This window comes from Heterodontus francisci, chromosome 36 (genome assembly GCF_036365525.1).
Source record: "Heterodontus francisci isolate sHetFra1 chromosome 36, sHetFra1.hap1, whole genome shotgun sequence".
In the NCBI taxonomy this organism is placed as follows: Eukaryota; Metazoa; Chordata; class Chondrichthyes; order Heterodontiformes; family Heterodontidae; genus Heterodontus; species Heterodontus francisci.
This window is the reverse complement of record NC_090406.1, coordinates 48,008,301-48,034,708: the sequence shown is the minus strand read 5'-3', so window position 1 is coordinate 48,034,708 and position 26,408 is coordinate 48,008,301. Positions and strand designations below refer to the sequence as shown.

The 26,408-nt window shown below is 44.3% G+C and overlaps 1 protein-coding gene across 2 annotated transcripts in view; it reads left to right on the top strand.

Annotated features, from left to right (window-relative positions):
* The window catches only part of cherp (calcium homeostasis endoplasmic reticulum protein), an 81,211-nt gene that overhangs the window by 28,152 nt on the left and 26,651 nt on the right, over nucleotides 1-26,408 (top strand). For both annotated transcript variants that reach the window (XM_068016643.1, XM_068016642.1), the window contains exons 7-12: nucleotides 1,796-1,885; nucleotides 3,353-3,749; nucleotides 13,094-13,254; nucleotides 16,894-17,323; nucleotides 18,761-19,002; nucleotides 24,297-24,430. In XM_068016643.1, coding sequence (XP_067872744.1) covers nucleotides 1,796-1,885; nucleotides 3,353-3,749; nucleotides 13,094-13,254; nucleotides 16,894-17,323; nucleotides 18,761-19,002; nucleotides 24,297-24,430 — 1,454 coding nt within the window. The remainder of the gene's footprint in view (nucleotides 1-1,795; nucleotides 1,886-3,352; nucleotides 3,750-13,093; nucleotides 13,255-16,893; nucleotides 17,324-18,760; nucleotides 19,003-24,296; nucleotides 24,431-26,408) is intronic.

Below are 26,408 nucleotides of genomic sequence, written 5' to 3'. Positions count from 1 at the left end.
ACAAAGAGTAGTGGTTAATGGATGTTTTTCAGGTTGGAGGAAGGTTGATAGTGGAGTTCCCCAGGGGTCAGTGTTGGGACCCTTGCTTTTCCTGATCTATATTAATGACCTAGACCTTGGGGTACAGGGCAAAATTTCAAAGTTTGCGGATGATACAAAACTTGGAAGCATTGTGAACTGTAAGGAGGATAGTGTAGAACTTTAAAAGGACATAGACAAGTTGGTAGAGTGGGCAGAGAGGTGGCAGATGAAGTTCAATGCAGAGAAATGTCAAGTGACATTTGGTAGGAAGAACAAGGAGAGACAATATAAAATGAAGGATACAATTCTAAAGGGGGGTGCAGAAGCAGAGGGACCTGAGTGTATTTGTGCATAAGTCATTGAAGGTAGCAGGACAGGTTGAGAGATTGGTTAATACAGGAAACCGTATCCTGGGCTTTATTAATAGGGGCATAGAGTACAAGAGCAAGGAGGTTATGTTGAATTTGTATAAGATACTAATTCAGCCTGAGCTGGAGTATTGTATCCAGTTCTGGGCACATGCTATAGGAAGGATGTGAAGGCATTGGTTCTCGAAATGAGGAACTTCAGCTATGAAAATAGATTCGAGAAGTTGGAACTGTTTTCCTTGGACAAGAGAAGGCTGAGAGGAAATTTGATGGAGGTATTCAAAATCATGAGGGATTTGGACAAAGTAGATAGGGAGAAACTGTTTCCACTCGTGAAAGGATCGAGAACAAGAGGGCAAAGATTTCAAGTATTTGTAAAAGAAGCAATAGTGACATGAGGAAAAACTTTTTCACACAGCAAGTGGTTAAGGTCTGGAATGTACTATTCGTGAGTGTGTTGGAAGGAAGATGTGCAGGGTTATGGGGAGAAGGTGGGGGAGTGGTACTAGGTGAATTGCTCGTTCAGCGAGCTGGTACAGAGACAATAGGTTGAATAGCTGTTTCCTGTGCTGTAATGATTCTGTGATATCTGAAATGAAATTGGAAAATGCTCAAAATGCACAGCAGGTCAGTCAGGATCTTTTGAGGGGAAAAGGCAAAACTGAAGGGTACATATTGACAGTGTCAACATCTTAGTTTAGAGATACAGCACTGAAACAGGCCCTTCGGCCCACCGAGTCTGTGCCGACCATCAACCACCCATTTATACTAATAATACACTAATCCCATATTCCTACCACATCCCCACATGTCCCTAAAGTTCCCTACCAGCTACCTATACTAGGGGCAATTTTTTTTATAATGGCCAATTTACCTACCAACCTGCAAGTCTTTTGGCTGTGGGAGGAAACCGGAGCACCCGGAGAAAACCCACGCAGACACAGGGAGAACTTGCAAACTCCACACAGGCAGTACCCAGAATTGAACCCAGGTCGCTGGAGCTGTGAGGCTGCGGTGCTAACCACTGCGCCACTGTGCCGCCCCCTCTCCCTTTGCAGATGCAGACAAACCTGCTGTATATTTCCAGCATTTTTATTTTTATGACACACCTTGCGCTGTAAACTAATGACACTGGCCTTGAGTGCCAGGCAAGCACTAACATCATGCAATGGAGTGGCACCACCTGCACTAGATACAGGGCACATGTCAGGGGCATAGACCAGCAAGTGACATACTCTCTAATAACACAAAGCTGTAATCCTTCAAGAGATTCTGGATTTTTTTGTTACTCAGCTTGATGTATATTCCACAATCTCAAAACACAATATTGCGCAATAACACAATAAGTCTTCCACTGTCGTCATTTCCTAATGCCGAACATTGTTTTTTTTATTAATTTTTCACAGCTGTTGCAACTGTGGGAGAAGAATGGTTATTTTGACGAGTCCATTATTCAGCAGTTGCAGAGCCCAGCTCTCGGACTTGGACAGTATCAGGTTAGTAGCTTGTGGCACCTGCAGTAACCTGACACTAGGGAGGTGGGAATAAGTGGTGATCACGAATGTAGACAGCTCGCTGGTTAGGTTTAACACTGTCGACATCCTCATGTTTAAAGCAGACTCAGGCTGGGAACATATTTAATTAAATGCTGGGCTCCTCTAGACAAAAAGTATCAGGCCCATTTCCAGCAAGTTTTTAGCAGTAATTACTAGCATTCTTTAAACCTTGCATACCACAGCATTGGGGACTGGGTGGCACAGTAAGCTGGTGCACTATCCTTGCACATCTATGAGCTGTGCTAAAAGCATAGACCGATGGGATGAAGATCTTTTTTTGCTCTCTTGAGGATCCTGCGTGAGACAAATTTGCATAGTCTTCTTTCCACATCTAGTGGATGTCAGCTCATGGAATTAAACCAGCCCAGATTTGATACTAATTGGCCATCTAAAACAGAGAGTTTGCAATGACAACTGGTGTAAGGAATTGAAATTTTAACAGTGATGCAGTGGATCACACTGGTCTGAGGTCATGGGCACCTTGTTCGGGCAACGAGAGCTTAATTCTGCAACAGGCTGTGTTGGACTTGGCTCAGGAATATGTGATGTTGCGACTGGGTACCATGATGAGTATTGAACCACTTTTTTTTAACACAACTGTGCTGTTAGTAAATTAAACAGCTAGGACTTAGGACTGTTGGATCATGTAAATTGAATCTGTAAGATGGAATGTTTCAAAAATTTCTAGACAGAAAAAAAATATTTGCAATCATATTGCTCCTTCTATAACCTCAGGATGTCCCAAAGCCCTTTCAGTCAATGAAGTACTTTTGAAGCATAGTCACTGTTGTAATGTAGGCAAACGCAGCAGCCAGTTGTGCACAATTCCCTGAAAATGAGATAAGTGACCAGATCATCTGTTGGTTGAGAGATTAATGCTGGCCAGGTCACTCGGAGCACTCCCCTGCTCTTCGGCAAATAGTGTCATGGTATTTTTTACAGCCACCTGAACCAAATAGATTCTTTAACATATTTTCCAAAAGACAGCTTTGCCGACAGTGAAGTACTCCCCAAGTACTTCACTGAAGTGCCAGCCTAGATTATGCGCTCAAGTCAGGCAGTGGGGCTTGAACCTGCAACCTTCCGGCTCAGGTGAGATTGCTACCACTGAACCAAGGCTGACATCGTGCATAACTCCTTAATAAAACCTTTAGCAATTTTAGGAAGGGGGACACTTGACTCAAACCCTTTATTGTGAATCTGTGATGTACTGGAAATGATCCTTTGTTTTTCACAGATTAGGTTAAATCCAAGATCTTTGTGATGAAAGTATGTTGCCCGAGACCCTTGAGCTTAATACCTGAGCCTATACGTCATTTTAGCAGTATCGTCACTTTACATTCGTTTTGTGTCCTATGCTAATATTCCTTATTTTAATTTTGTGTTTCTGCCTGGTGCTTCCCGCAGGCCTCTCTCATCACAGAGTTTGCAGCCGTGGTCCAGCCCATTCAGATGGCATTCCAGCAACAGATCCAGACCCTGAAGGCCCAGCACCAGGAGTTTGTGGACAGTCTCACCAAGCATCAGCATCCGCTGCCCCAGCCCCAGCCTCAGCCTCAGCCTCAGCCCCAGTCCCAATCCCAGTCCCAGTCCCAATCCCAGTCCCAATCCCAGCCACAGTCCCAGTCCCAGTCCCAGCCACAGTCCCAGTCCCAGCCACAGTCCCAGCCCCAGCCCCAATCCCAGCCGCAGCCACAACCTCAACCACAGCCGCAACCATTACTGGAACCCGAGGCTCCGCCACCACACATTGCAGTGCCTCAGAGCCAGGATCTGCCAGCTCTCTCTCCAACAGAGACACCAGGTGCAGTAATGGTAGAAATGGAACAGAGCTAAGACATGAAGTGAACTGCTAACACATTATTCCTTTGTTACATTGAATGAGCTAGAGAATTGTATGCAAAAAGAAAATTGAATACTCATTCTTTTCTTTCCTTGTACCTTTCTTTCCTGGCAAGTGATTAGGAAGGCAAATGGAATGTTGTCATTTATTGCAAGGGGGATAGAGTATAAAAGTAAGGAAGTTTTATTGTAGCTGTACAGGACCACGGTGAGACCGCATCTGGAGTATTGTGTACAGTTTTGGTCTCCTTATTTGTAAAGGATATAATTGCATTAAACGTAGTTCAGAGAAGGTGCACTCGACTAATTCCGGGGATGAAGGGCTCATCTTATGAGGAAAGGTTGAACAGGTTGGGCCAATTGGAGTTTAGAAGAACGAGAGGTGATCTTATTGAAGCATACAAGATCCTGAGGGGACTTGATAGAGTGGATACCGGAAGGATGCTTCCTTTTGTGAGGAAGACTAGAACTAGGGGACACAGTTTAAGAATAAGAGGTCTCCCTTTTAGGACAATTTTTTTCTTAGAGGGTCATTAGTCTGTGGAATTCTCTTCCCCAGAAAGCAGTGGAGTCTGGGTCATTGAATTTATTCAAGGCTGAGTTAGATAGATTTTTGATTGACAAGGGAGTCAAGGGTTATGGGGGGGCAGACAGGAAAGTGGAGTTGAGACCACAATCAGAGCAGCCATGATCTTATCGAATGGCTGAGCAGGCCCGAAGGGCTGAATGGCCTACTCCTGCTCCTAAGTCCTCTGTTCCTATGTACCTCCTAAGTAAAAACCCCATATCTGTTTAGAGAAATGCTGCAATAGGCTGCTGACCTTTAACCTTGATGAGGCTTGACTTTTCAGGATGAGTAGAGGCCCGAGAGGAGTCCCTGTCAGTCAGGGAGCACCTGAGTTCTGAATTCAGATATGGAGCTGCCATTCAGTCCCTTGTCTGATACTGGGCAAGAGAATAAATGGAACAAAGTTGTATTCTTTGCAGACACAAATATTGCGAAGGGCAAGATATTGTGTTTCACCTTTTGTGATGCCGAAAAGTTTAGAAAATACACTCAGCAGATTGAACATAAGAACTAGGAGCAGGAGTAGGCCATTTGGCCCCTGAGCCTGCTCCACCATTTAAAATGGTCATGGCTGATCTGATTGTGGCCTCAACTCCACTTTACTGCTGGCCCCCCATAACCCTTGACTCCCTTATAGATCTAAAACCTGTCTAATTCATTCTTGAATATATTCAGTGACTCAGCCTCCACTGCTGTCTGGGATAGAGAATTCCAAAGATTAACAATCCTCTAAGAGAAGAAATTCCTCCTCATCTCTGTCTTAAGTGGGAGACCCCTAATTCTGATACTGCACCCTAGTTCTAAATTCTTCCATGAGGGAAACATGTGGAGTTATCAAGTTCTCCCTGTGACCACGTGGGTTTCCGCTGGGTGCTCCGGTTTCCTCCCACAGCCAAAGACTTGCAGGTTGATAGGTAAATTGGCCATTGTGAATTGCCCCTAGTGTAAGTAGCGGTAGGTGAATTGAGGGAAGGTGGAGATGTGGTAGGGAATATGGGATTAATGTAGGGTTAGTATAAATGGGTGGTTGATGGTCGGCACAGACTCGGTGGGCCGAAGGGCCTGTGTCAGTGCTGTATCTCTCTGACTCTCTATGACTATCCTCTCAGCATCTACCCTGTCAAACCCCCTCAGAATCTAATCTCAATAAGATCACCTCCCATTCTTCTAAACTCCAATGGATACAGGCCCAATCTGTTCAACCTTTTGTCACAAGACAGCCCCTTCATCCCAGGAATCAACCTAGTGAACCTTCTCTAAACTGCACCCAACGCAAATATATCCTTCCTTAAATAAGGAGACCAAAACTGTACGTACTACTCTCGATGTGGTCTTACCAATGCCCTGTACAGTTGTAGCAAGACTTCCCTACTTGTATGCTCCACCGTCCTTGCAATAAAGGCCAACATTCCACTTGCCTTCCTAATTACTGCATGCTAACTTTTTGTGATTCATGTACTAGGTCACCCAGATCCCTCTGTACCGCAGCATTTTGTAGTTTCTCTCCACTTGCTTTTCTATTCTTGCTACCAAAGTGGATAACTTCTCATTTCCCCACATTATACTCTATCTGCCAAATTATTGCCCACTCACTTAACCTTTCTATATCTCTTTGCAGACTCGGGCTGAATTTTATGGACCTCCCCACCGGAGACGAGCTAGGAGGCAGGGGGGGCCCATACAATTGCGGCAGGGGGTAGGGGGCTCCATCACAGAGCAATTTTGTCGGTGGGATAGGCCGAAGGCGGCCTTCCTGCCCAGAGCCCCTTGAGGCATATTAACAGCTACTTCAGGGCCTCTTTTTTTTCCACACCACCTCGCCGCTGTCATTAAGCCAGCGGCAGGGAAGCCTCCGCCAGCAAGGATGTCACCCAGTAAAACGAGGCGGCCTCCCTGCTGGAATGGGAGTATGGTGCCCTCCTCTGTGGGCAATCTGTGCCCACAGAGGGGCCCTGCCATCAAACAAACCACCTCCCTGGACACCCCTCCCCCGTACTAAATGCCTACCGTTCTCCACCTCCCCCCTTGCCTGGCCATGTCGGACTGGCGCTGGCGACCCTACCACACTTACCTGAGGTCCGGGTCTCCAGTCCTGAGCCTGGGTCCAAGGCCTGTGTAGTACCAGCACTGACCACCATTCCCAGTGGCGCTGTCAATACTACTGAGCTACTGGCCCTGTGATTGGCTGGCAGTTCTTGGGGGCGGGATCCCTGGGATGTTAGTTGGCCTGACGCCGTGGAATTGTAGCGAGGAGGCTACGAATGGCCGAGGCATGTTTTCCCCCTCCCCATTTTCGGCCCGATGCCAGGAGCTCCGTCGTCAGCACAAAATTCAGCCCTCGCTGTGTCCTCACAACTTGTTTTTCCAATTATCTTTGTATCGTCAGCATGTTTGGCTGCAATGCGCTCTGTCCCTCCATCCAAGTCATTAATATAGATTGTAAATAGTTGAGGCCCCAGCACTAATCCCTGTGGCACCCCACTAGTTAGTCTGCTAACCTGAAATGCCCCTTTTATCCCAACTCTTTGTTTCTTGTTAGTTAGCCAATCCTCTATCCATGCTAATATATTACCCCCAACACCATGAGCTCTTACCTTGTGCCGTAACCTATTATGTGGCACCTTATCAAATGATTTTTGGAAATCCAAATATATGAGAGAGTGCGCAACGGAGGTTCACCACACTAATCCCTGGGATGGCGGGATTGTCTTATGAGGAGAGATTGCAGAAACTGGGCCTGTATTCTCTAGCGTTCCGAAGAATGAGAGGTGATCTCATTGAAACTTACAAAATTCTTACAGGGTGTAACAGGTTAGATATGGATAGGCTGGTGAGTCGAGAACCAGGGGACGCAGTCTCAGAATAAAGGGAAGGCCATTTAATACTGAGCTGAGGTGAAATTTCTCCACTAAGGGTGGTGAATCTGTGGAATTCTCCACGCCAGAGGGCTGTGGAAGCTTAATCATTGAGCATGTTCAAGACAGAAATCGATAGGTTTTTGGATACTAATGACATCAAGGGATATGGGGATAGTGGGGGAAAATGGCATTGAGGTAGATGATCATCCATGATCTGTTTGAATGGCCTACTCCTGCTCCTATGATCCTACTACGTCTGCTTGTTTCCCCCTCATCCACCCTGCTTGTTAGATCCTCATAGAACACCGCAGCCTCAGCTCCAGCGACCCGGGCTCAATTCTGGGTACTGCCTGTGTGGAGTTTGCAAGTTCTCCCTGTGACCTCGTGGGTTTTCGCTGGGTGCTCTGGTTTCCTCCCACAGCCAAAGACTTGAAGGTTGATAGGTAAATTGGCCATTATAAATTGCCCCTAGTATAGGTAGGTGGAAGGGGAATATAGAGAAGGTGGGGATGTGGTAGGAGTATGGGATTAGTGTAGGATTAGTATAAATGGGTGGTTGATGGTCGGCACAGACTCGGTGGGCCGAAGGGCCTGTTTCAGTGCTGTATCTCTAAATAAAATAAATAAACTTGTCAAACACAATTTTCTATTCATACAATCAAGCAGAGTCAACAATGTTTTATTATGATTTTCTAAATATCCTGCTACTGTTTCCTTAATGATGGATTCCAGTATTTTCCCAATGACAGATGTTTAGGCTAACTGGCCTATAGTTTTCTGTCTCCCTCCTTTCTTGAATAGGGACATTACATTTGCAGTTTTCCAATCTGTTGGGACCTTTCCAAAATCTAGTTAATTTAGGAAGATTACAACCAATGCATTCACTATCTCTGCAGCCACTTCTTTTAAGACCCTAGGATGCAGGCCGTCAGGTCCAGAGGTCTGGTCAGCCTTTATGCACATTAGTTTTTATAGTACTTTTTTCTCTAGTGATAATTGTTTCAAGTTCTTCCCTCCCTTTTGCCCCTTGATTTTTACTGTCATTGGAATGCTTTCAGAGTCTTTTTCCATGAAGACAGATACAAAATATTTGTTCAAAGTCTCTGCCATTTCCTTTTATCCTGTTATTAATTCCACACTCTTATCCTTTATTTTAGTAACTCTCTTCCTTTTTATATATTTGTCAAACCTCTTGCTGTCTGTTTTTGTATTTCCTGCTAGTTATCTCTCATTCTAATTTCTCCCTTTTTTTAAATCATCCTTTGCTGGTTTCTAAAATGTTCCCAATCTTCTGGCCTACCACAAATCTTCACAAAATTGCACACCTTTTCTATTAATTTCATACCATCCTTAACTTCCTTAGTTAGCCACAAATGGTTCATCCTTCTCCGTTGAGTCTTTTTTTCTCAACAGAATATATCTTTGTTAGAGTTATGAAATACTTCCTTAAATGTCTGCCACTGCGTATCTGCCATCTTGCCTTTTAACCTATTTTCCCAGTCTGCTTTAGCCGACTGTCTTCCTCCCTTTTGTAATTGCCCTTATTTAAGTTTAAGACACTAGTTTCAGACCCAGGTTTCTCACGTTCAAACTGAATGTTATGATCACTCTTCTGAGAGGAGCCCTTACTATCAGATCATTAATTAATCCTGTCTTATTACACATTACCAAGGCTAAAATAGCCTGTTCCCTGGTTGGTTCCACAACATATCTTTCTAAGAAACTGTCCTGAATACACTCTATGAACTCGTTCTCAGGTTACCTTTGCCAGTTCGATTTGTCCAATCTATATGAAGATTAAAATCGCCCGTGATTATTGCAATACCTTTCTTACAAGCCCCCATTATTACTTGATTTATACTCTTTCCTCCAGTATAGCTACTGTTAGGGGGTCTATAAACTGCTGCTGTCACTGACTTTCCTTTGCTATTTCTTCTGTCCACCCAAACTGATTCTATATTTTGAACTTCCAAGCCAAGATTATTTCTCACTACTGTACTGATATCAACCTTTATTAACAGAGCTACCTCACCTCTTTTAGCTTTTTCCTATCCCTTTGAAATGTCAAATATCCTTGAATATTCAATTCCCAGCCTTGGTCATGTTGTAACCATGTCTCTGTGATGGCTATCAAATCGTACCCATTTATTTCAATTTGTGCCATCAATTCACCTGTCTTGTTACGAATGCTACCTGCATTCAGATAAAGTGCCTTTAATTCTGTCTTTTCACCATTTTTTCCTACACTGACCCTATTTGCTGGTGCACTCTTATGTTTGTATGCTTTGTCCTTCCTGTCATACTCTGGTTATCGTTACCCATATTGCTACCCTGCACTATTGCCTTGTCCTTTCTTGTAAACTTTCTAAAATTCCCCTCACCTGAACCCTCCCACTATTTAGTTTAAAGCCCTCTGTACAGCCCTAGTTATTCGATTCGTCCCAATACTGGTCCCAGCACGATTCAAGTGAAGCCCGTCCCAATGGAACAGCCCCCTCTTTCCCCAGTACTGGTATCTGTGCCCTATGAATTGAAACCTATTTCTCCCACACCATTCTTTGAGCCACGCATTCAACTTTTTGATCTTATTTACCCTATGCCAATTTTCTTGTGGCTCAGGCAGTAATCCAGAGAATATTACCTTTATGAAGATCACAGACCTGAAACGTTAACTCTGCTTCTCTCTCCACAGTTGCTGCCAGACCTGCTGAGTATTTCCAGCACTTTTATAAAAAAAAAAATTTCAGATTTGTGGTTCTGCTTTTTAATTTAGCCCCTAGCTGCTCATTCTCTCTCGGCAGAACCTCTCTCTTAGTCCTACATATGTTGTTGGTACCTACATGGACCATGACAACTGGATCCTTTCCCTCCCACTCCAAGTTCCTTTCCAGCCCAGAGAAGGTGTGCTTAACCCTGGCACTGGGCAGGCAACAGAGCCTTCGGGCCTCACACTGTCGGCTGCAAAGAACAGTGTCTATCCCCCTAACTATACTGTCCCTTACTACTTCTACTACGTTCCTTTTTAATCCCTCAACTTGAATGGCTCCTTGCTTCACGGTGCTGTGGTCAGTTCACTCATCCTGCAGTCTCTGCTCTCGTCCAGCTCGGCTACAAGAACCTTGTACCTGTTGGACAAGTGCAAGGGCTGAGACTCCTCCAGTGCTACCTTCTGAATCCCCACACCTATCTCAATCGTAGTCACATCCTCCTGTCCCTGATCAGGGACCAAATCTGAAATACATAATCTAAGAGGTGTGACTGCCTCCTAGAACAACGTGTCCAGGTGACTTTCTCACTCCCTGATGCTTCGCATTGTCTGAAGCTCGGACTCCAGCTCATCAACTCTGAGCCTAAGTTCCTCGAGCTGTAGATGTGATTGCTGGGGATCTCACTGGTGTCCACCAGCTCCCACATGCTACAGATGCAAAACATCAACTGCCCTGGCATCTTTATTGTATTTTATTTCATTAGTGTTTCAAGTTTTGAAATATCACTCAATTATTATTTGTAGTTATATTAAGTAGTTTAGCTAATTGAGCTATAAATTTAATACAGTACTTGTATCTCCCCAGTCCTAGTTTAAATTACTGCTGTACTTCAGAGGAAAAAAGACACAAAACTCACCAAGCAGTCACCCACCTGCTCACCTAAATAATGCCTCGAGACCTCAGCTTTCAGGTCTCAGGCTAGAGAATCCTCATTTGAATTTTTAACTCTTAATGTAAAGTTGCACTCCCCTCTCAGGTTTGTTTATTCTACTTAAAAAAAAAAAAAAAAATTCTTAAAAGGTTCCTGTATTCCACGATGGAATCCTATAGAACAAAGTAACTCTGCCTCTGATCACAGATGGCCTTTCGGTGCCAAAGGTATGACCTAAAAGGCCACTTCCTTCACAGAGAGGGAGTGTCCCATAGCCTGTGGACAGTTGGCTGGTGCAACTTGGTTGACTGTCTCGACAAGGGGTAAGCAATCTTAATAACAAGAGCCATTTTTTAAATTCAGTCAAAAACGCAACATCTTGAGAGCCGCAATGCCAATAATATTGAAAAGCAAGACAGAGACTATAGGATCATAGGAAATAGGAGCAGGAGTAGGCCATTTGGCCCATCGAGCCTGCTCCACCATTCAAACAGATCATGGCTGATCATCTGCCTCTACCATTTTTTCCCCACTATCCCCATATACCTTGATGTCATTATCCAGAAATCTGTCAATCTCTCTGTCTCGAACATGCTGAAATATTGAGCCCTCTAGAGTAGAAAATTCCACAGATTCATCTCCCTCTGTGCAAAGAAATTTCTCCTCATCTCTGGCCTGCCCCTTATTCTGAGACTATGTCCCCTGGTTCTAGATTCACCAGTCAGAGGAAACATCCTATCCACACCTACCCTGTCACTCCCTTTAAGAATTTTTTTTATTTTATTTTTTAATTTTTTTTATTTAGAGATACAGCACTGAAACAGGCCCTTCGGCCCACCGAGTCTGTGCCGACCATCAACCACCCATTTATACTAATCCTACACTAATTCCATATTCCTACCACATCCCCACCTGTCCCCCTATATTTCCCTACCACCTACCTATACTAGGGGCAATTGCTAATGGCCAATTTACCTATCAACCTGCAAGTCTTTGGCATGTGGGAGGAAACCGGAGCACCCAGAGGAAACCCACGCAGACACAGGGAGAACTTGCAAACTCCACACAGGCAGTACCCAGAATTGAACCCAGGTCGCTGGAGCTGTGAGGCTGCAGTGCTCGCCACTGTGCCGCCCTAAGTTTCATTGAAATCACCTCTCATTCTTCAAAACTCTAGCGAATACGGCCTCGTTTCTGCAATCTCTCCTCATAAGACAATCCCGCCATCCCAGGGATTAGTCTGGTGAGCCTCTGTTGCACGCCCTCTGTGGCAAGTATATCCTTCCTTAGATAAGGACACTGAATCTATACGTAGTAATCCGGCTGTGGTCTCACCAAGGCTCTATACAATTGCAGCAAGACATCTTTACACCTGTACTCGAATCCCCTTGCAATGAAGGCCAACATACCATTTGCCTTCCTAATTGCTTGCTGCACCTGCATACTAGCAAGGACACACAGATCCCTTTGGTTTCAACACTTCCCAACTTCTCACCATTTAAGAAATAATCTGCCTTTCTGTTTTTTCTACCAAAGTGGATAACTTCAGACTTATTCACATTCTTGAATGTGAATGCCACGTTCTTGCCTATTCACCTAACCTGTCCAAATCCCCTTGAAGCTTCCTTACATCCCCCTCACAACTTACATTCTCACCTAGTTTTGTGTCATCAGAAAATTTGGAAATATTACATTTGGTTCCCATATCCAAATCATTTATATAGATTGTGAACAGCTGTGGCCCAAGCACTGATCTGTACCCCACTAGTAACAGCCTGCCATCCTGAGAATGACCGATTTCTTCCTACTCTCTGCTTTCTGTCTGTCGACCAATTTTCAATCCATTGCAGTATATTACCCCCCAATCCCATGTGCTCTAATTTTATTTGAGATGGGTATATTTATATTGCATTAATAAGATGGATACAAAAAATAGGAAATGGAAAAAAAAACATTTACTTTAATGCAATTTCTGCTGTTGGATTTCTTTGGAGAGTCGTTCAATATCTGAACAAGTTGAAAAGCATGTTCAACCAATCAAGGTCAGCAGCTGCATAAGAGTCCTTCATGAGCCACATGTGGCTCCAGAGCTGCAGATTGCTGACCCTGACCTAGACTCTTACCAGTTGCTTTTGTGTTTATTGTTTAGTAGCATGGAACACAATCTGGCCTTGGCAGTCTGAGGTTGTGTTTGCTGTTGAGCGAGGAATCCATTTTTAAAACCTGCTGCCTGCGTTACAGATGAGGCCAAGCCGCCACATCCCCTCCCTGAAAACGTGCCCAGTGGAGGGCAGGAGCCTGGTCCAGCAGGACAGCGAGGGCCTGGGCAGCATGAGCACTCCTCTTCTAAGCCTCCATGGTTCGAACGCCCTGCTATGCCACTCTGGGGCCAACAGCAACAGGTACTGGTTCAGGATTGGGGAATATTTCCAGCAGTGTTGAACATGACAGGACTGTGGAGCCAATGAACCAACAAGAGGATCACAAGTAACTTTCATGACACACGTGCAAGCAAGAGCCAGGAATGAGGGAAATGCAGCAACAGAACTGCGGTTTAGGAAGGATTTGATAGGATAGGGCCAAATAATTGCTGCAGAGATAAGTAAATAAAACTCGCTTACTAACCAGGATTCCTTGCTGCCCGAGATTCCTAGTTTTCATGTGTAATTGATAAAATTCCACTAAACGCAGAATATTTGAGGGAGTATATTGGAAACATGTTGGATACCTTTTTTAATTATATAGATATGAGACACTATTAATTATACAAATAGATATGTATATTTTTAATTGTATAGATATGAGATGTATAGATACAATACTTATATTTTCTCCCTTGTGTTCTTATTTCACTGGTTAATTCTTTCTGCCCTTCCTTCCACCTGTTGATTTTACTCCTTTTTTCTTCCCCACATTTCCCTGATCCCTTTGAAGTGTGATTGAGCTCAATACAATGTGGATCCAACCTGTCTGCTTTCACTCTGACTTGTAGCTCCTCTAAGTATTAACAAGCAAACTATAATTAATACTATCTTGTCAAGACAGTGCACTGAAGGGGAAGGAGACAAATGTCTTGCTATTAATGTAATGTGCCAGCCCTCTTGTATCTCCTAAGCCATTTAACTAAATCAGTGCTGCTGTTGAAGAATACTTGTCCTTAATGGATTCCTATGCTGACAGCCCTCGCAGGCTCTGCATGTGTGAGATGGGAGAAATCTTATGAAGCGTTAAGTGTTGTACCTGTGCTTACATACCAATCAGGATTTCTTGTTACAAAAGCAAAATACTGCTCATGCTGGAAATCTGAAATAAAAACACAGTGCTGGAAATACTCAGCAGGTCTGGCAGTATCTGTGGAGAGAAGAACAGAGTTAACATTTCAGGTCGATGAAAGGTCACTGACCTGAAATGTTAATTCTGTTTCTCGCGCCACCGATGCTGCCAGACCTGCTGAGTATTTCCAGGATTTCTTGTCTTGAAATGATCACAGGTAAAGTGATCTTGCTGTTGATGCAGACACACTTCTTCAGCGTGTGTCTGTGTTGCTGGGAATGGCACCGGCCTATCCATTGTCCTTTATGCCACTGTTCTGCATTCCCTTTAGTGAAGGCACCTTTTGAGAATCTGCGTTCTTCATCGTTGCTTGTTTGTATAAAAGTGACCATCATCATGCATTTTAATGACTGTGTGCAGTATCCTAAGATTATGTGAGTGGAGGCTGAATAAGAACAGGGTCAGGCTTGGCAGTGATATTTCTCATTCCTTGTGTGATTGATTAACCCACTGACACAGTTGAGGCTCACTCAGGACTAATAACAAAAGTACTGAAGGATGTTGCTCACCCGTGAAATCAAACCCCAGCAAAGAAGCGATCTCTTTGCGGAGAGAAGATTGGATAGCAAAGAGAAAAAATGAAGACTGCAAACAAAATGTTAAACTTCGTTAGCAGCTGTGTTTGTTTACACTGTGTCAGAAAATCATTAAAAAAAAGTTGCTCAAATAATCCGATCTTATTAGTCGTTCAGGTTTCTGATTTCAAGGATGCACCAGATATCTGTGAGATTGCAGAAGTAGTTCACTGGGGGTTTCAACACTGCACTAGTCAACAGACATTGACTTAACATGTAAACAGTATTCAACATTCACTTTTACTGTTTAGCAACTAGGTATATTCTGATGGACAGAGCCCTGTGCCGTTATCTTGTAGGAGGTAGAGCCAGGCTAAGTGTGCCTCTGATGGCTAATGTGCTGGTGTCCAAACTACCGAGTTTCTGAAACAATAGGTTATGGTTTTTGTCTGTTACAATGTTTTACGTGTGTTTGTGTGCGCGTGTGTTTCCGCAGCTAACACTGCCTACAGGGTGATGTACAGTGCAATTCATTGTCCCGTAGTCGTAAATGCTGGAAAGGAGAGGGATTAGTACACTGTCCTGCATGTTGCACATACTCTTTGCTGTCCCAGTTTATGCTTTAGCTCTCTAGCTGCTTCCATCTGGGAGCAGACTTTAGCCACTGTGTAAAATCGGGCAAGGTATAAATTGGGTGATTGACCCAAACCCATCCTGTTCTCGGTGGGTGGGTTAGGTTAAAATTGGGGAAGTCCTCTGAGTCCATCTGACTCAGAGCTCATCATTGCTATGGTGTCACTTACTCCGGCTCTCATCTAGTTTGCTAATAGAAAGCTGATCAAATGTTATCGTTTATTGCGAGGGGAATTGGATACAAAAGTAGGGAGGTTATGCTTCAGCTATACAGGGCATTGGTGAGATCACAAGTGGCATACTGTGTACAGTATTGGTCTCCTTATTTAAGGAAGGATGTAAATACATTGGAGGCAGCACAGAGAAGGTTTACTGGACTAATACCTGGAATGGGTGGGCTGTCTTATGAGGAAAGATCGGACAGGCTAGGTAAAGCCTGGCTCGGGTATAAAAGTAAAGCCCGACCCAGACCCAAGTCCTTTAATTTTTTTAAATGCCTGACCCGAAAATAACAAACATATTAATGAAACAGAAAAAAATCGTAGATTAAAACGAAACAAAACAGTACAGTCCAGCCCGACCTGACCCAAGCCTGAATGATGGACACAGAATCCAAGTCGGGTTTGGGTCGGGTATATTTAGTATTTTATTTAGAGATACAGCACTGAAACAGGCCCTTCGGCCCACCAAGTCTGTGCCGACCAATAACCACCCATTTATTCTAACCCTACAGTAATCCCATATTCCCGATCACCTCCCTACACTAGGGGCAATTTACAACAGCCAATTTACCTATTACCTGCAAGTCTTCTTGAATGTGGGAGGAAACCGGAGCACCCGGCGAAAACCCACGCAGACACAGGGAGAACTTGCAAACTCCGCACAGGCAGTACCCAGAATCGAACCCGGGTCCCTGGAGCTGTGAGGCTGCGGTGCTAACCACTGCGCCACTGTGCCGCCCTGGGTAGCCAGGCTTTAAGGCTAGGCTTATATCCGCTGGAATTTAGAAGAGTAAGAGGCGACTTGATTGAAACATAGCCGGAGGGGTCTTGACAGGGTGGATGTGGAAAGGATGTTTCCCCTTGTGGCAGAATCTAGAACTAGGGGTCACTGTTTAAAAATAAGGGGTCACCCATTTAAGACAGAGATGAGAAATTTTTTCTGAGAGTTGAGTCTTTGGAATTCTCTTCCTCACGAGGGAGTGAGAGTAGAGTCTTTGAATATTTTTAAGGCAGAGGTGGATAGATTCTTGAGAATCAAGGGTGTGGAAGGTTATCGAGGGTAGGTGGAAATGTAGAGTAATCAGTTCAGCCATAAAGTTATTAAATGGCGGAGCAGGCTCAAAGGGCCAAGTGGCCTACTCCTAATTTGTATGTTTGTATGCACGGCTGTTTTAAACAAAAATGTCAACCAGCGCAGATAACTGTAGTTTAAACCATGCTGGGAAAATGTTCAATTAACAAATGGTCCTATACTATTCTATGCTGTAAATTCTCTGTAATTCAATTAATTTAAATAATTCACAGTCTGAGCTCATCTTTCTCTTTTTACCACTGTCAGTTTGATCAGGCATTTAATGCTCCACACCAAGGACCACCTCATTGCCAGCCCTGGAATAACAACCACGAAGGGATGTGGAATGACCAGCGGGAACAAAATTGGAACAACCAACGAGATACTCCATGGAACAACCAGCACGAGCCATCCTGGAATAACCAGTATGAGCCTCCGTGGAACAACCAACATGAGCCACCCTGGGGTGGGCAGCGGGACCCACCATTTAGAATGCAGCGGCCTCCCCACTTCCGGCAGCAGCCTCCCTTCCCGCCACACCAGCAGCACCCGCCATTTAACCAGCCTCCACACCCCCATAACTTCAACCGTATTCCTCCGCGGTTCATGCAGGATGATTTCCCTCCCCGGCATCACTTTGATCGTCCCCCATATCCTCCTCACCATTTTGACTATCAACAGGGAGACTTTCCACCAGGTAAATAATCCCCAGTAGCCTATTCTCTAATAACATTGTGTGGTTTGTGTAGTTCTGTTCTTAACAGTTTTCATCCCTTTGCATTGCTGTGACTTTAAGCTGATTTCAAATTCTTATTTTCTATAAGAAGATCTTTGTTTTTTTCAAATGATGACTCTGTAGAGAAAGAAATAAAGACTTGCATTTATACAGCGCCTTTCACAATCTCAATGTCCCAAAGCACTTCACAGGCTTTAACAGTACATTTGAAATTGAGTCATTGTTGGAAGGTAGGAAACATTGCAGCCATTTTGCACACAGCAAGGTCCAACAAACAGCAGTATGACAGTGATCAGATAGTCTATTTTAATGATAATTGAAGGATAAATATTGTCCAAGACACTAAGAACTCCCTTGCTCTTTGAAATAGTGCCCTGAAATCTTTTGTATTCACTTGAGGGGCCTCAGATTAATGTCTCATCCAGTGGTCCTGCATGTACTCAAGTTTCTGGAGTGGGACTTGAGCCCACAATCTTCTGACTGAGCAGCAGGAGTGCTACCAATGAGCTACGCCAGTGCCTGGTAGAGTCATAGAGTTATACAGCACAGAAACAGGCCCTTCGGCCCATCGTGTCTGTGCTGGCCATCAAGCACCTAAGTATTCTAATCCCATTTTCCAGCACTTGGCCCGTAGTCTTGTATGCTACGGCGTTTCAAGTGCTCATCTAAATACTACTTAAATGTTGTGAGGGTTCCTGCCTCTATCACCCCTTCAGTAGTTATGATGCAACAGCAGTGGAAAAGATTCTAGCTCAGACCCTCGTCAAGGCTGTTTGCATTCTAGTATTCCTGATGAGTTACTGACCCTGGGGAAGGAATCTTATGCCAAGCCTGTAAAGTGTGCCTCCTAAGGAATGACATTGGCCCAGTCAAAGATCGCATCAGTCACTTTTCTGATTGAGGTGGGGAATTGTAGCTGAAGAAGAGGAGAGAGAAGAGAGTCAGGTGAAGTCAGTTACATGCTGCAATTGGGGGAATGTAACTTTGTTTTGGATGGGTAGAATAGCCTTTTCATTCATTCAGTCTTGAGAACTGCATATGTAATCTGCAAACAAAGCTAGTTATATCTCACCTTTTTTGTGCAAATTGTGACTTACAGTGGTTGCTGTGCGTTCTTGTGGAAGTCTGTCACCTTTTTTCTATCTGCCAACTAGATTTTTCCTAATTTCAACTTGTAGGTAGATCCAAAAGCCACATTAAAAAATGTTGATAGTTTTTTTATAACCTACAATTTATTGATTCTCTAGCAAGAGACTGCTTAAAGTTCTCAGTGCTTTGACATCTCTAGGTCAGGTGATACTTGTCAAGCACAAGGCTGGTACTGTAACTAATATCATAAAAAGATTGAACCTGGTGCAGAACTTCAACTAAAATGCCACTACAATGTATATATTCCAGATATGGGCCCCCCTCACCATCCTCCACACCGATTGCCTCCACCAGGATTGGGAGAACCCCCTCCGTGGGGTGGACCCCAGCACCCAGATTTTGCTGGTCCTCCCCCAGGTTTTAATGGGCAACCTCCACATATCAGACGGCAAGGGCCTCCTCCACCACAGATCAGCCCAGATGACCCCAGCCTGGTGCCCAATGTGCCATATTTTGATCTTCCGGCAGGATTAATGGCACCACTGGTGAAGGTAAGCAGCCGATTACTGCTCAATCTTTAGACTCAATAGCTTGCATTCATATAGCACCTTTAACATAGGAAAATGTCTGAGGACGCTTCACAGGAGCATTATCAGACAAAAATTGACAGAGCCAACAAGATATTGGGAAAAGTAACTAAAAGTTTGGTCAGAGGTAGGTTTACCTAGGGTCTTAAAGGAAAAGAGAGAGAGTGAGAAAGGCAGAGATGTTTAGAGAGGGAATTCCAGAGATTACGGCTTGAAGACATAGACGCCAATGGTCGGGTGAAGGCAGTGGGTATGGTAAGTTGCCAGTTTCGGACGAGCACAGAATTCTGGTATATTTGTAGGGCTGTGAGAGATTACAGAGATAGGGAGGGTGATGCTATGAAGTAATTTAAAATTGGAGGTGTTGGTGGATTGGGAACCAATGTTAGGTAGTTATTGATTCGATGTGGAATAGGATCTGGGCAGCAGAGGTTTAGATGAATTCAATGGATGGTGGAAGTCGGGAGCATTGGAATAGTTGAGTCTGTAGGTAACAAAAGCATGGATGAAGGTTTCAGTAGTGGATGAGCTGAGGCAGGGGTGGAAATAGCAGATAGAGAGGTGGAAGTAGGCACATTTAGTGATGGCAATGATAGGAGGTCAGAGCTCAGCTCGGGATGAAATGGGATGCTGAGGTTACAGTCTGTTCATAGTCATATTGGCACGGAAGGAAGCCAGTCGGCCCTTTGAGTCTATGCTGGCTCTCTGTAGAGCAATCCAGTCAGTCCCATTCCGATGCTCTACCCCCGTAGCTCTGCAAGTTTATTTCCGTCAAGTGCCCATGCAGTTTCCTTTTGAAATCATTCATCATCTCCACCACCACCCTCATACATAGCAAGTAACAGGTCATTACCATTCACTGCATAAAAAAGTTCTTCCCCATATTTCCACCCCCCTGATCCCCACCATCTCTTGCCCAAAACTTTAAAACTGTGTCCCTAGTCCTGTGGCCTGTGAGGGACCTGAAATCAGTGCTGATGGAACTGAGTTTGGAGCGAAGGCCAAAGACAATGGCTTTGGTCTTTCCCATGTTTAATTGTAGAAAATTGCTGCTTATTCAGGATTGGATGTCAGACAGGAACACGCTGACAATACAGGGAGTGAAGGGTTTCGAGAGATGAGTAGTGAAATGGATCTGGATGTGATCAGCGTACATGTGGAACTTGATATATCTTTGGATGATGTCAACGAGAGGCATCATGCAGATGAGAGAAAGGAGGGAGGTCAAGGATAGATCCTTAGTGGACTGCAGAGTTAACCATGTAGATGAATCGCAGTGCCCTCTGGTACCCAAGGACTTCTAGAGAAACAATGATTACTTTTATTATACAAGCTACCAGTTTCCGTAGTCCTGCAATGGACCTGTGAAACAGTTCCTTTGTACCCTGCTGGATTTCTTCAACAGTAATGGTGGCACAATGATTTCTTAGTCTTCAGTCATTGTTATTAGTTGTCATTTAAAAAAAAAGAGAAAGCATGCATTTATGTAGCATCTTTCATGATCTCAGGTCACCCCAAAGCACCCAATAACGTACTTTTGAAGTGCAGTTATTGTTGTCAGAAACATGGCAGATAATTGGTGCACAACAAACTCTCACAAACAGCAATGACATAAATGACCAGATAATCTGTTTTAGTGGTGTTGGCTGAGAGACAAAGGCCAGGACACCAGGTGAACTCCCCAGCTTCGCTTTGAATAGTACCATGGAATCTTTTAGTCCACCTGAGAGGACAGATCGAAAGACAGCACCTCCAACAGTGTAGCACTCCTTCAGTACTGCACTGAACTGTTGGCCTGGATTATGTGCTCAATTCTCAGGAGTGGGACTTGAACTTGTCCAGATTAGTTGGACTGTGGCGCAAGTCATGAGGCTACGGATATTAATGTGCACTGAAATGTAGTTTAATCTCAGGGTTCATAAGTTTTAAGGTACTTGTGGATAAGGATAGGAGTAGTCCTCGGGTGAAGGTGCTAAATTGGGGGAAGGCTAATTATAACAATATTAGGCAGGAACTGAAGAATTTAGATTGGGGGCGGCTGTTTGAGGGTAAATCAATATCTGACGTGGGAGTCTTTCAAACGTCAGTTGATTAGAACCCAGGACTGGCATGTTCCTGTGAGGAAGAAGGATAAGTTTGGCAAGTTTCGGGAACCTTGGATAACGTGGGATATTATGAGCCTAGTCAAAAAGAAAAAGGAAGCATTCGTCAGGGCTGAAAAGCTAGGAACAGACGAATCCCTTGAGGAATATAAAGACAGTAGGAAGGAACTTAAGCAAGGAGTCAGGAGGGCTAAAAGGGGTCATGAAAAGTCATTGGCAAACAGGATTAAGGATAATCCCAAGGCTTTTTATACATATATAAAGAGCAAGAGGGTAACTAGGGAAAGGGTTGGCCCACTCCAGGACAGAGAAGGGAATCTATGTGTGGAGCCAGAGGAAATGGGCGAGGTACTAAATGAGTACTTTGCATCAGTGTTCACCAAAGAGGACTTGATGAATGATGAGCCTAGGGAAGGGAGTGCAGATAGTCTCAGTCATCTCATTATCAAAAAGGAGGAGGTGTTGGGTGTCTTGCAAAGCATTAAGGTAGATATGTCCCCAGGGCCTGATGGGATCTACCCCAAAATACTGAGGGAGGCAAGGGAGGAAATTGCTGGGGCCTTGACAGAAATCTTTGCATCGTCATTGGCTACAGGTGAGATCCCAGAGGACTGGAGAATAGCCAATGTTGTTCCTTTGTTTAAGAAGGGTAGCAAGGATAATCCAGGAAATTATAGGCCGGTGAGCTTTACGTCAGTGGTAGGGAAATTATTAGAGAGGGTTCTTCGGGGCAGGATTTATTCCCATTTGGAAACAAACGAACTTATTAGCGAGGGGCAGCATGGTTTTGTCACACGGGATCAGAGGCTGGCAAGGTGGATACAGAACTGGCTCAATCATAGAAGACAGAGGGTAGCAGTGGAAGGGTGCTTTTCTGAATGGAGGGCTGTGACCAGTGGTGTTCCGCAGGGATCAGTGCTGGGACCTTTGCTGTTTGTAGTATATATAAATGATTTGGAGGAAACTGTAGCTGGTCTGATCAGTAAGTGGGCGGCGCAGTGGTTAGCACCACGGCCTCACAGCTCCAGCGACCCGGGTTCAATTCTGGGTACTGCCTGTGTGGAGTTTGCAAGTTCTCCCTGTGTCTGCGTGGGTTTCCTCCGGGTACTCCGGTTTCCTCCCACAGCCAAAAGACTTGCAGGTTGATAGGTAAATTGGCCATTATAAATTGCCCCTAGTATAGGTAGGTGGTAGGGGAATATAGGGACAGGTGGAGATGTGGTAGGGATGTAGGATTAGTATAAATGGGTGGTTGATGGTCGGCACAGACTCGGTGGGCCGAAGGACCTGTTTCAGTGCTGTATCTCTAAATAAATAAATAAAAGTTTGCGGACGACACAAAGGTTGGTGGAGTTGCGGATAGTGATGGAGATTGTCAAAGGATACAGCAGGTTATAGATCGGTTGGAGACTTGGGCGGAGAAATGGCAGATGGAGTTTAATCCGGACAAATGTGAAGTAATGCATTTTGGAAGGTCTAATGCAGGTGGGAAGTATACAGTAAATGGCAGAACCCTTAGGAGTATTGACAGGCAGAGAGATCTGGGCGTACAGGTCCACAGATCACTGAAAGTGGCAACGCAGGTGGATAAGGTAGTCAAGAAGGCATACGGCATGCTTGCCTTCATCGGTCGGGGCATAGAGTATAAAAATTGGCAAGTCATGCTGCAGCTGTCCAGAACTTTAGTTAGGCCACACTTCGAATATTGCGTGCAATTCTGGTCGCCACACTACCAGGAGGACATGGAGGCATTGGAGAGGGTACAGAAGAGGTTTACCAGGATGTTGCCTTGTCTGGAGGGCACTAGCTATGAGGAGAAGTTGGATAGACTCGGATTGTTTTCACTGGAACGACGGAGGTGGAGGGGCGACATGATAGAGGTTTACAAAGTTATGAGCGGCATGGATAGAGTGGCTAGTCAGAAGCTTTTTCCCAGGGTGGAAGAGTCAGTTACTAGGGGACATAGGTTTAAGGTGAGAGGGGCAAAGTTTAGAGGGGATGTGCGAGGCAAGTTCTTTACACAGAGGGTGGTGAGTGCCTGGAACTTGCTGCCGGGGGAGATGGTGAAAGCAGGTACAATAGTGACGTTTAAGAGGCATCTTGACAAATACATGAATAGGATGGGGAGAGAGGGATACGGTCCCCAGAAGTGCAGAAGATTTTAGTTTAGGCAGGCATCAAGATCGGCGCAGGCTTGGAGGGCCGAATGGCCTGTTCCTATGCTGTGCTGTTCTTTGTTCTTAGTTTGTTGTTCATATACCTACAAACAACACTGAGCTGTCATTGGCTTTTTTGTCATCAGAACCCAAAGTGTAAAGTGCACACTTATATTCCAACCATTCATACTCCAACCATTATATTCCAACCATTCATACTCCAACCATTATATTCCAACCATTCATACTCCAACCATTATATTCCAACCATTCCAACCTCGAGGCGGCCAACATCCCCAGCTTGTACACACGACTGAGTCAGCGGCGCTTGAGATGGCTTGGCCATGTGAGCCGCATGGAAGATGGCAGGATCCCCAAAGACACATTGTACAGCGAGCTCGCCACTGGTATCAGACCCACCGGCCGTCCATGTCTCCGCTTTAAAGACGTCTGCAAACGCCACATGAAATCCTGTGACATTGATCACAAGTCGTGGGAGTCAGTTGCCAGCGTTCGCCAGAGCTGGCGGGCAGCCATAAAGACAGGGCTAAAATGTGGCGAGTCGAAGAGACTTAGTAGTTGGCAGGAAAAAAGACAGAAGCGCAAGGGGAGAGCCAACTGTGCAACAGCCCCGACAAACAAATTTCTCTGCAGCACCTGTGGAGAGTCTGTCACTTTCGAATTGGCCTTTATAGCCACTCCAGGCGCTGCTTCACAAACCACTGACCACCTCCAGGCGCGTATCCATTGTCTCTCGAGATAAGGAGGCCCAAAAGAAAGAAATAATTCATAATTTAGGTCTTTAGGTCATTTTATTAAAAGGTGGATTAAAATGGCCCCATTAAAGCTTGAGTAGCGAGATCCATTGTCAGATATTTTGCTTCCTCCATTTAAAAATCAAAATTATCTTGCATCCATATATGAAGCTAACAAGCAACCTGTTAAATACAATCTGTAAACAAACTGCAAACGAGGATTACATGTCCTTATTTTCAAACAGCTGGAAGACTATGACTACAAGGCCCTGGAGCCTAAAGATATGCGCCTTCCACCTCCAATGCCACCTAATGAGAGGCTGCTTGCTGCAGTTGAGGCTTTTTACAGCCCACCATCTCATGACAGACCAAGAAACAGGTAAGAGTCTTGCAAAGACTATGTATTGTTGCTTGGCCTCTATCTGTGGCTGGTGAGAAATGTTTGCTATTTACCATCAGTGATCAGGCACTGGAGTCAATGAAAGGAACAGTGTGATTACATAAAAACATAGAAAATAGGAGCAGGAGTAGGCCATTCGGCCCTTCGAGCCTGCTCCGCCATTCATTATGATCATGGCTGATCATCCAACTCAGTAGCCTTTTCCAGCTTTCGCCCAATATCCTTTGATCCTTTTAAACCCATGAGCTATATCTAACTCCTTCTTGAAAACATACAATGTTTTGGCCTCAACTGCTTTCTGTGGTAGCGAATTCCACAGGCTCACCACTCTCTGGGTGAAGGAATTTCTCCTCATCTCAGTCCTGAAAGGTTTACCCCGTATCCTTAGACTATGACCCCTGGTTCTGGACTCCCCCGCCATCGGGAACATCCTTCCTGCATCTACCCTGTCAAGTCCTGTTAGAATTTTATAGGTTTCTATGAGATCCCCCCCTCACTCTTCTGAACTCCAGCGAATATAATCGTAACCGACTCAATCTCTCCTCATACTTCAGTCCCGCCATCCCAGGAATCAGTATGGTAAACCTTCGCTGCACTCCCTCTTTAGCAAGAATATCCTTCCTCAGATAAGGAGACCAAAACTGCACACAATATTCCATGCACCATACAAAGAACCATGCACCACAGGAACAGACTATTTTGCCCTTCTGCTCCATGCCTATGCTGATGCTGTTCATGAGCCTTCTCCCATGTCTTTTCATCTAACTCCATCAGCATAACCTCCTGTTCCTTTCTCCTTTTAGTACTTATCTAGCTTCCCTTTAAATGTCATTGACATTCTAACTACTCTCTGGATAAAGAAGTTACTCAATTTCTTACTGGGTTTATTAATGACTATCATATATTTATTGTCCCTAGTTTTGGGCTCACCTTCCCAGTGGAAGCATTTTCTTTATACCTGCACTCAAATCCTTTCATATTCTGAAAGATCCAAATCAGTTCACCCCTCAGTCTTTTCATCTCCATTGAAATTAACATCTTTCCTGGTGGTATCCTAGTGAATCTTTTTTGCACCACCTTCAATGCCTCAATATTTTATTAGATGGATAACAGAACTGTGCTCAGTATAGTCTAACCATGGTTCTATATAACTTCAAACATGAAGTCTCTGCTTTTCAATTTTGGCCCTCGAGAAATGAACCTCAGTGCTTGATTTGTTTTTTGTTTTATGGCCTTATTAACCTTTGCTGCTACTTTTAGTGATTTGCATATCTGTGCCTCTAAATCCCTTTGCTCTTCTACCCCATTTAGGCCCTTATTTTCCAAGGCGTTATGTGGCCTCCTTATTCTTTCTACAAAAATGCACCACTTAAAATTAATCTATATTGAAATTTGTTTGCCAATTACATGTCCATTCTGCAAGTTTCTTAATGTCATCTTGTAATTTGTCACGGTCTGCTCAGTATTGACTATGATTCTCAATTTGGTGGCTGCAAGTTCTGAAATTGTACTTCTGATTCCTGAGTCCATATTGTTATGGATATGGTGAACAACCGTGATCCCAGAACCAATCTTTGTGGGACAACGCTGTTCACTCTTGCCAGTCTGAGTAACTACCCTACTCTTGGTTTTGTAGCCACCTTGCTATCCATTCTGCTACCTGTTCCCTGACTCTGCATGCTCTGACATTAGTCATGAGTCCACTATGTGGTACCTCATTGAAGACGTTTTGAAAATCCAAATGTATTACATCTACTGCTTTACCTTTGTATGCCTTTTCTCTTCTTCAAAAAAAATTTCAACAAGTTTGGTCAAGCATGATCTCTGTTGAAATTTGTGCTATTATTTACAATATTTTCCATTTCTAGATGTTTTTCTATTGCACCTTGGAGTAAAGATTCCATTATCTTTCCTATCAGTGAAGTTAAGCTAACTGGTCTATAGGTGCCTAGACTTG